Genomic DNA, 9,755 nt, shown 5'->3' on the forward strand with positions numbered 1-9,755 from the left:
AATTCTCATTAATCATTTTCCTTCCTGCGGGGTACAGGGGACAACTCAGCGTATAGTGGTGAAGCGCCTGGGAGATAGACGTAGAGATCTCTTTCCCTGATCCCAGCGCCTTTTTTGTAAAGTGGGAACTGTAATAGCACCTACCTCTAGGGCCACGGAGACGGAATGAGATAATCCCTGTCAGGTAACTCAGTACACAGAAAGCACTCCGTAATGCTAGGCTGTTATTATAATAAATTTTCAGCGAACGGGAAGACCAAGCGCCTGGTTGGTATTGGACTAGGCGCGGGAGGCAGAGATGTGGAGATGTCCCGGAGGCGCCTAGGGGACCCTGGCGAAAACCCGTGCGGCGAAGGCCGGGAGGAGGCGGAGCGCCGGGCGCCGGGCGCCGGGCGGGAGGTGAGCCCCGGGAAAGGGAAGGGGCTCCGGGCGCGCTCAGCCCGCAGCCGCGGCTCCTCTGTTCAGGGCCGCACACCCTTCGCTGCTTTCTCTTTGATTTCGAAAGCGCTCCTCTCCTCCACCTAGTCTCCCTTCCTGGGTTGCAGGAGGTTACTGCTGTGGGGAAGACCCAGGCTCCAGGCCGGTGGATTAGTCCCCGCCTCGGGGCGGTGTCGCCCGAGCGTCAGGGGAGTCCCGCTCGCCGCAGCCCCAGCGCCGCGCGCGCCCCTCCCTCCTCGCGGACCTGGCGGTGCCGGCGCCCGGAGTGGCCCTTTAAAAAGGCAGTGTCTTGTCGGGAGGGGGCGGGCGGGGGGCGCCGACAGCTGCCCTAGGCCCGGCCCCTCCCCTCTCCCTCCCTCTGTCCCAGCGTCGCTGGCTCGCTCGCTTGCTCGCTCGCCCGCCCGCCCGGCGCACGCTCCGCCTCCGTCAGTTGGCTCCGCTGTCGGGTGCGCGGCGTGGAGCGGCAGCCGGGCTGGACGCGCTGCCGGGGCTGGGGGCTGGGAGCGCGGCGCTCAAGGCCTCCCCGAGCGAGATCGGCCCCCGCCACCGGGCGAGGCCTGCGCCGCGATGGCAGAGATGGGCAGTAAAGGGGTGACGGCGGGAAAGATAGCCAGCAACGTGCAGAAGAAGCTCACCCGCGCGCAGGAGAAGGTGAGCGAGCCGGAGCTCCAGCGGCCGCGCGGTCCGGGCCACCTGTCCCCTTACACTCCGGCCCCGGGGCCTGGTCCTCCGCCGGAATCTGGCGCTGTCACCTCCGGAGGAGCGCTTTCCAGAGGCTTCGGGGTCCCCTGGCTGCGTCCCCCGGCGCTCTGGGCGCCCTTTTCGGTTTGCGTCCTCTGTCTCCCCATCCCCAGCCGGGGCAGGACAGGGCCCCGCTTTGCACCTTCGTGGCTCCGGCTGCACAGCAGTGGCCGGCCCTGCTCCAGGCTCTACTCAGGCGCGCGCTCCAGGCTAACCCGATTTGGAGGCCAAGGGCCGGGAGGCTGGGAGGCCAGCGGGTGACCCCCAGCTCTCCAGGCCCATGCAGGCAACCCAGGCGGGGCCGGAGCTCAGGGCGAGAGGGAGTCTGTCCCTCTGCCCCCGGGGCCACCATTCCCCCGGACTCCCGAGGCTGCTTCTCCAGTCGGCATCCGCAGTTCGCTCCTTCCCACTGCTTCTCCACTTTCGTTCTCCGCGGGCCGAAGGAGGGATTGGGTTTCCTTTCCTGAGAGGTGCCTGCGGCCTGGAAGCTCTAGCTCAGGCCGGCCCCACCGGGAGCTTGCGCACCCGGCGAGGAGGTGCCCTCGCCCCAGCGGGGGCTTAGCGTTTCCGGCGGCCGGGGAGGGGGGTGGTCGGGGAGGGCACTGGTTTTGGGAGCCCACGGCCGGGTGGGGAGCTGGCCCGGAGGAGGGGCGTGGAAGGCGCCGCAGAAAATGCGACCCCTCCTCACCGGAGAGCTGGAGTGGGGGATGGAGCTGGAGCCTCCCAGGGTGCCCAGACCGTGCGGGAAATGCAGGGATTGAGGGGTGGGGGTCTGCACCCGGTCAGCTCACTATCCCAAGCCACCTCTGGTTTATTGAATTGGATCACGCCAGCTGCTGACGCCACTTCCCCTGCTGACTCCGACTCTGAAATCTGAGATTGCAGAATCTGTTTCTGCCAGGGTGGCCCCCCAGTGCCCCATGGCCAGGGCTGCCCCCTCTCCCACCCGCCGTGCGGCCACCGGGTGGAGACGCAGGGACAAGACAGCCTTCCCCTGCCAGGCCTTGTGGCTGTTTATAAACAATGCCTTTTGCTTCTGAGATCCGTGGGCTCCCTAAGGATGCAGCCGCGTGATTGCTGGAAGAGTGGGGAGATGGGAGTGCCCAGAGCTTCCCCATACCTCCCCAAGAGTCCTACTGCTCATCCCTGTGCTTCCTGGCTAAGGAGGTGGGTGGGTGTGTATTGAAGGAAGGGGCCCTCAGCCAAGCTCCAGATTTGCCCAGACCCAGCTCCCAGATCCCCCACCCCAGGGTGGGGAAGAGGAGGAGGAGGAGGGGGGGGGGAGGGATTAAAGCCCCAGGAATAGCCGGCTGGGGCCTGGGAAGACTTCAGGTTGTGGGGTGGGGGTTGGGGACAACACAGATGCAGCCACCCTTGCTCCGGGCTGCCATGACTGGGTAATCCATCTGGGTGGCTGGAGCAGGCAGCCCTGGGCCAGAGCCTGCTTCCTTCCCTAAAGGGCGGGGGAGATGAATGGGAATCGAGGTTAGCTGAGATTCATTCCCTGCCCCCATCCCACTGGTGTCCCACTCCTTCCTGGCTCCCCAAGGCTCTTGGTGTGTCCCCTTTGCCCTGGTTGTCTTTTCTCCGCAGCAGCATCTTTGATGTCATTCTTGGGGCAGTAGTCATGGACTCTGTCCCTCCAAGGAGGTGGTGATGTATCACTGACCCCCTGAGCTACCACCCCTGTCTCTTGAGCCCCTGTTCTGTGGCCACTGGCAGTTGGCTGACAGCTGGTCAGCTATGCATGCTGGTCTTGGCCAACAGCTGGCCTTGCTCATGCTGAGCTTCCTGGGACTAGAATTCTTAGTGTTATAGCTGCTCTCTGCCTGCTGGAGGCTAGTTAGGGACCCTTCCCCTAGTCAGAAGCCAAGGCAGCATGACCACCAAGATAGGCATCCAGGCTAGGTCTCTGAAAGTAGCCTTCCCCTCCCTTTGGGCTGCAGGCCCTGCTCTCACGAAGCCCTAACCCTTAACCCACAACAGCCTCTCCTGTGTGCTTTCCTTTAGAGTCTGTGCCATCGCCGGGGGACCATCCTCAGTGTCTTCTGGTGGTGATCAGTGCCTCATCTAATCCCCACTGTCAATGAAACTGGAATCCTAGTCTCTTACAGGCAGCCCACACTACACCTACCTTGCCTTGGTGAAATCAGTGGGTATAGGGGCAATTCCAGTTTCCCTGGCCCCAGTTGGTGCTAGTGAATGTTTTTGAACAAGGGCTTTGGGCTGGACACAGGCTGACGGGTGGATTGATTTGTGTTGTTTGTTCTCTGCCTTTACTCATTCATCAAATCCTGCCTGCACACCAGCCAGTGCCTTGTCCTGGGCTGAGCCCCCAGTGCTGTCTCAGGCAAGGTGCATGTGTTTCTGACCTGCCTGGAGCTTTTTCTTGAAGGCCCATGGCCCATGGCCCTGGTGTGAGGAGGGGATAAGAATAAATTGGAAAAGTTGCCCGGGCCTGCCAGCATGGTGCTACTGCCCGGGCCCCTCGGCCACTGCCCCCGGAATGCCTGGGGGGCACTGTGCGTGCTGGGAGCTCGAGCCTGTGGGTGCCGTGAGGTCATCTTCCCATTGCGTTTGGCTTGTCGAACCCTCTATAAATGACTGTGTCCATTTTTGGGCCTCAGAAGGGTGGCTAGGCAAAGCCAATGTAGGGTGGAGCCTGGGTCAGATGACGGACAGGATTAGAGGTTGGCAGACTGGGCCCCTCGGGGGATGGGACGGCTGGGGAGAAGGACAGCTGAGGGGCCGGGGATCTGGTGTGCTGGCCCCCGAAGGCCCACGGCTTGGGAGTCCTCGTGGAGTGGGCCTGTTGGAGCTGTCCTTGCTCTGGCCACACTGGGCTGACAGTGAGCACAGGAGGAACACTCTGGCAGGGTGGGAGTGTGCACGCTGACCCTCCCTCCCGCATGCTGAAGGGGGTGCAGGCTGGATAGTGGGGAGGGCTAGCAGGGAGAAGGGAGGGCCCAGGGTTGTCAGTGCGCAGCACAGTGCTGGCGTACTAAGAGGCTCGCTAAAGGAAGGGGCAGTGGTGGTGAGTCCTCAGGCCTTGATGCGTGGCCACGAATTGCGCTATGCTCAGCTGTGTGGTCAAGGTCTCCACGCAGTAGCCACCTTCGCCTGCTCCGGAGGAGCCAGGCTGTATACCAAGCCTTATCTTTGCAGCAACTTTAGAGGCAACCATGTTACACCTGAGAGTGGGTGCATGGCCCCTGTAACAGAAAGGATGCTGGGAGCATAGGCAGGCCCAGCTGCCTGCCCAAGTCATCCAGGCCCTCAGTGATGGCACCAGGAGGCCCTGGGCTCCTCACCTTGGCCACTGACTTTGCAGGCGTCCCACCCCCTTCCCAGGCCCTAGCACAAAGCTGCCCCCCCCACCCATATTCCCATCTCTGTCCATCTTGGGGCCCCTCTCTGTCCTTCTGACCCTGAATGTCTGAGGTTCTTCCCTGACCGCTGCTGTCTTATCGTTTTCTCTGTCTCTGTCTGCACCTCCCTGCCCTGGGTCTCTTCCCTCTGAACTTGCGCAGGCTCTTCCTGTATCTCTGCAGTCTCAGCTTCCCCTGGACAGAAGCTACTTATGTAGGTAGTTCATCTCACCCTGGATGGGAGGCTTCTGAGCTGGGCATCTTCTGTGGGTGGGCCAGGGTATGTGGGGGCTCTTGGGTATTCGGTAAAGACATGTGGCGTGGGAGGTTGGAATCATGGCTTCCAGACTTCCCCAATCCCCCTTGGGGCCTGGATGGCCTGAGTGCAGTCTTCTGGCTCATGCAGGGACCAAGCTAGGCACAGGCTACTTGTCCAGGGAGACAGAGAAAGGGAGGTCACTAGGCTGCATGGGGCATGGGGAAGGAGAAGGCGTTCCAGAAGGCGCAGGCATGGCCCAAGGTGTGGAGAGGGGGTGAGGATATTGAGGATGCCAGCTCTGTGGAGAAGAGGTGCCTGGGTGGTAGATTCCCTCCAGATTTCATGACATTGTGAAGGCCAGGAAAATCTATGGATCCCAAGGATTCTCAGAGAAGCTGAGGCTTGAACTCTCCACCCCTTTGTCACGATCACCATATCGGGGCTCCCTTCTCACTGGCATCTCACTAGGTCCTGGCCTCTGGACTCAGTGGCTGGCCCAGCTGGTTCCTTACAAGCTGCGTGACTGTCCCTGAGGTTCTGGAATCCCTGAGTCCTACCCTTGGAGGTAGGCCCTCTGCCCTCCTATCTCTGTAAGGAACAGCAGAGTGTGCATGGGCTCTGGGTTTCCCTGACGTGCTGCAGGGACCCTTCCTGAGCCCCATTTCTTCATGTATCAAATAGGGGATAAGAACAGTTCCTCTTCAGACATGTGTCATGGAGCATAAAGCCCTAGATGGGTACTTGGGGCATAGCAAGTGCTTGTTGAATGCCAGCTCTGTGCAGAGCAGCACCTTGAACCCACATGGGACACCCTCTTCCTGCATGGCCCCATTTCCCAGCCCCTGTCCCCAGAGTGTCCATTACAGGCCTCTATAGACAGCTAATCCCTGCTGAGCCCAGAGCGGATCAGGCTTAGGATGCTCACAGACCCGTGGCAGTGAGTGTGTACGTGCACGCCTGTGTGTGGGTGGTGTGTATAGGGTGGAGGGTTTGGGCTCGGGAATCAGAGAGCTTTAGAGTGAATCTTGACTACTCCCACGCACAAACTGTAAGCTTTCTCCTGGGCTTAACTTTTCACCATTGGCATGTGCTGGAGTTTGTGTATTCATTCCTTTATTCATGCATACATGTTGAGCACCATCTTGTACTGGGCACTGTTCTAGGGCCTGGGGACCCGGGGGTCAGCAGAACCAAGCCCCTGCCCTCCTGGAGCTGGCATTCTCACCAGGGGAGATGGTGAGGAAGCCAACAACTATGGTGGAAGTTGCTTAGAGGGGCGGCGAGGCGGGGCTGGCCTTCAGATGTCCTCCGTGGAAACTGGCAAATGGGGTCAGGACTTTCTGTATGTGTCCTGTGTGGGACATCTGTGCTGGGCTGAGGATTCAGGTGTGGATGTGGCCGTGGGAGCTCACACAGCAGGAGGATCGGGTGGAGAAAGGAGGTGGGCAGCTCCCGTGCCAGGTGAAGGGCACCCACGGGAGGGCAGCTTCCTGTTGGATGCCACCCCAGCCTGTTGTGTTTTCCTAAAGCTGCCTCTTTGGCAAGCCTCCTTTTAGGATTAAGAGTGCAGATGTGCAGCCTCACTGGATATTTGTGCAGGGCGGGTGGGCAGGGGCTCCTGCCCAGGATGGAGGATGGGGGAGGCAGGAGGGGCGGCTAAAGGAGAGGAGGAGACCCTCAAAGATGGCCTCAGCTGCTGAGGGCCACTTGAAAGATTCTCATGCCAGCAGCAACTCTGGGTGCAGTGGAAGGCACGCAGGCTCTAACAGCTGAGTTTGAGTGCTTCCCCGTACCTTCCTACCCTTGGGTAAGTCTCACTGAACTCTTGAATCCCAGTTTCCTCACCTGAAACAGGGGTCATGATCTCTGCCGCTGGGGCTGCGGTGAGGACTGAATGGAATTGTGCTGGAGAGGCTGCCAGCCCAGGTGGGGCTCCAGGTCCTGCTGCTGCAGAGAGGGCTTACCATCATCTCATTCAAGAAATACGGTAGCAATAACAAACAAAATTAGAGGGATGTAAGGGCTTTGGCCCACAGCGTTCTTGTGCTGTGGAGGAGGCCCAGCACCCGGGCTTCTGGCTCTCCCCGAGAGGCTGAAAAGAAAGAGGCCGCAGGGTGGTGGACATGCCAAAGGCTGACAGGGGTCAGGGCTGGGGAGCTGCGAGGAGAAAGGCAGGCTCTTCCTGTCCCAGGAAGCCTTTGTCAAATATTAACTTAAACACGAGAGCGTTGTTTCCTGCATACTGGCTGCATGCCATCATCACTGCCCACAGGTGAGTGTTAAACGTCCCATCCACAAGGAAGAAACTGTTGTGACCCCCCGCCACGGGCTGTCCGGCTTCCACCTCCCCTGTGGTCAGTAGGATCAGTAGCAGGGTCTGGCCTGGGCAAAGGCCTTGGAGACAAGCAAAAGAGGTGGAGGTGTCCAGTGGACTCCCTGCTTAAAGCCCCGATGGTGAAGGGCTGTCATTGAGACAGACTTTGGTCTCTAAGACCCTCCCCTATTTAACAAGATTTGGGGCCCCTGTTGGCTCCCCAGTTCCATCTGGGGTCTAGGCTTGCACTTTGGAGTGTGTGGTAGTCTCTGGGGTGATGGGAACACCTGGGGCTTCTAGGTACAAGTCCAGAGATGGGGGTTCATGCATGCAAAAGACAGTTCATGAAAGCTGTCTCCAGTTTATTCCAGTCTAAAGGAACACCCTGGGCCGGGTGCGGTGGCTCATGCATGTAATCCCAGGATTTTGGGTGGGCGAGGCGGGTGGATCACCTGAGGTCAGGAGTTCAAGACCAGCTTGGCCAACATGGTGAAACCCTGTTTCTACTAAAAATATAAAAATTAGCCGGGGGTGGTGGCATGCATTTGCAGTCCCAGCTACTCAGGAGGCTGAACCAGGGAGGCAGAGGTTGCAGTGAGCCGAGATTGTGCCTCTGTGCTCCAGCCTGGGAGACAGAGCAAGACTCCATCTCAAAAAAAAAAAAAAAACCGAAAAAAAGAAAATATTTGCAAATCATATAGCTGATAAAGGCCTAAAAAAAAAAAAAAAAAAAAAGGAACACACTCTTTATTCTGAGCCTACATCCCTCTAATTTTGTTTCTGTTATTGCTACAGTATTTCTTGAATGACATGATGGTAATACTAGTTTTTTAATATTCCTGGGGAGGAAATAACCATGCCCCCCCCCCCCCCCCCCCCCCCCCCACCCCACCACACACACACACACCCTGGGAAGACTTCCTGGGGGGAATCCCACGCTCTGGGCACTTTGCTTTGCTGCCTGACCCAGGCAGGCCCAAGTGTTTCTGCCTCCTATGGTCACCAAGGCATCTCATCCCCTCAGCTTGGCTCACAGTAGGTGCATACTTGTTGCACATGTGGCTGCGTGGATTCTTCAGGCAGTGGGGAGACAGCACTGATGGCTGGCAGAGGCCCTGGAAGGTCCCTGGGTTTGAGGGTGCAGGCTGGGAGGGGGAGGGGTGCTGCGTCTGTAGGATTTAGGCTGGGGCTAGGCCAGTGGGCGCAGGTCCCACCCTGCCCTGGCCACCCCGGAGGGACCCAGGATTGCTCCCCATCACATTCTCCTGTGGTAAAGCAGCTGTGGTCAGCTGCTCAGGGCTGTGGTGGGGCCTACCCTGAGCTGGTGGCTGTAGTGCATGGTGCCCAGGCATGGGGTTCTTGTGAGTGGCTGGGGCCTAGCCGAGGCGTCCTGCCTGATTTTAGGCTAGATGACAAATAGGGCTTGGCCGGGGTCCTCTTCAGGGGCCATCCTGTAAGAGAAAGCTTTCAGGTGAGAGCAGTACTGGTGAGCGCTGACTGCGGGCTCAGTGTGATTTGCAGGACAGAGACATGGCTGCCGCCCCTGGACACGTTTTGCTGGCTTTTTGCAAAGCCTATTCCCTCTGCTTCTGGGGCCTGCACCTCCAGCCCCCATCACTGACCCAGATCCCAAGTGTGACAGCAGGTGAGGTGGGATTGGTGTCACAGCAACAGCATGGGTGTGGGTTTGGGGAGGTTGGGCCTTGGAGCACTAAGGACTGTCCTGTGGTGCCCCTGGGAGTGGGCATTTGTGCCCCTGTACTGTGCCCTGCCCCCACTGCCACCTCCATCCCGCAGACATCTCCCCTCTGCAGTGTGCGGCTGCAGTGTCTGGTGGCCGCCCCGATTGTTATGGGAGTGAGTGGGCGGCTGCAGCAGCCGCCACAGGACAGGCCGGAGCTGGGGAAGGATTCATCTCTACGAGGCCCCGAGGAGCTCAGGCCTTCCAGCCTTCCACACCCTGCAGGCCTCCCCATTCTCAGAGCCCCTGGGCATCCCTGCTGGCTCCAGAAATACGGCCCTTGTTTTGTGTATCAACTTCTTACACTGAATGAAGTCCCTGAGGAGTCTGCAGCTCACTTGGATGGCATCTGTGATGGCTTCGGATTTACACCCTTAGTCATTCTGTCGTCCGTGGCCTGCCCACTTCGGGGCCCTGCTCGCAGGAGCTCCCAGCCCTGTGCACAGCGCCCATCCCAGGACTATGGATTGGGGAGGGCAGTGGAGCCTGAGGGGCTTTCCATCAGCCCCTGGTAGTCAGGGAAGGCTCCTTGGAGGAGGTGGCATCTGAGCCAAGTGGGCAAAGGAGGCAGGTGGTAGTGTGGGGAGAGATGCTCTAAAGCAGCAGGAACAGTGCTTGTCAGGGCCTGTTCAGAGCCTATGTCTGAGAAGATGGGCTGAGGCTAGACCTGGGCCGTAGCCTGGGACACCTGCGCGAGGCAGGCTCTGCCCTGGGCACCTCAGCTTCCCTCCTCACATGTTGCCTGAACCGTTCTTCTGTCTCCCGGTCTGGCCCCAGCCAAGGACTGTATCTTAATTTTCCTAGGCTGCGGGTGAGTCTCCAGAAGGAGGGGCCTGGGCCAGATTAGAATCCAGCCATGCCCAGGGTCTGGGGCAGGGCTTGGGCCTGGAGCCC

The 9,755-nt window shown here is 59.6% G+C and overlaps 1 protein-coding gene across 21 annotated transcripts in view; it reads left to right on the forward strand.

The window, feature by feature from the left end:
• The first annotated feature begins 554 nt into the window (after positions 1-554).
• The window catches only part of BIN1 (bridging integrator 1), a 61,074-nt gene continuing 51,873 nt past the window's right edge, over positions 555-9,755 (forward strand). For 20 of the 21 annotated variants that reach the window (XM_017520649.1, XM_017520654.1, XM_017520662.1 and 17 more), the window contains exon 1: positions 555-1,089. In XM_017520649.1, the coding sequence (XP_017376138.1) occupies positions 1,006-1,089 (84 nt within the window). In that variant the 5' untranslated portion in view covers positions 555-1,005. The remainder of the gene's footprint in view (positions 1,090-9,755) is intronic. The other variant, XM_037735622.1, reaches the window with a different exon arrangement.

Source organism: Cebus imitator, unplaced genomic scaffold, assembly GCF_001604975.1.
Source record: "Cebus imitator isolate Cc_AM_T3 unplaced genomic scaffold, Cebus_imitator-1.0 Scaffold863, whole genome shotgun sequence".
NCBI lineage: Eukaryota > Metazoa > Chordata > Mammalia > Primates > Cebidae > Cebus > Cebus imitator.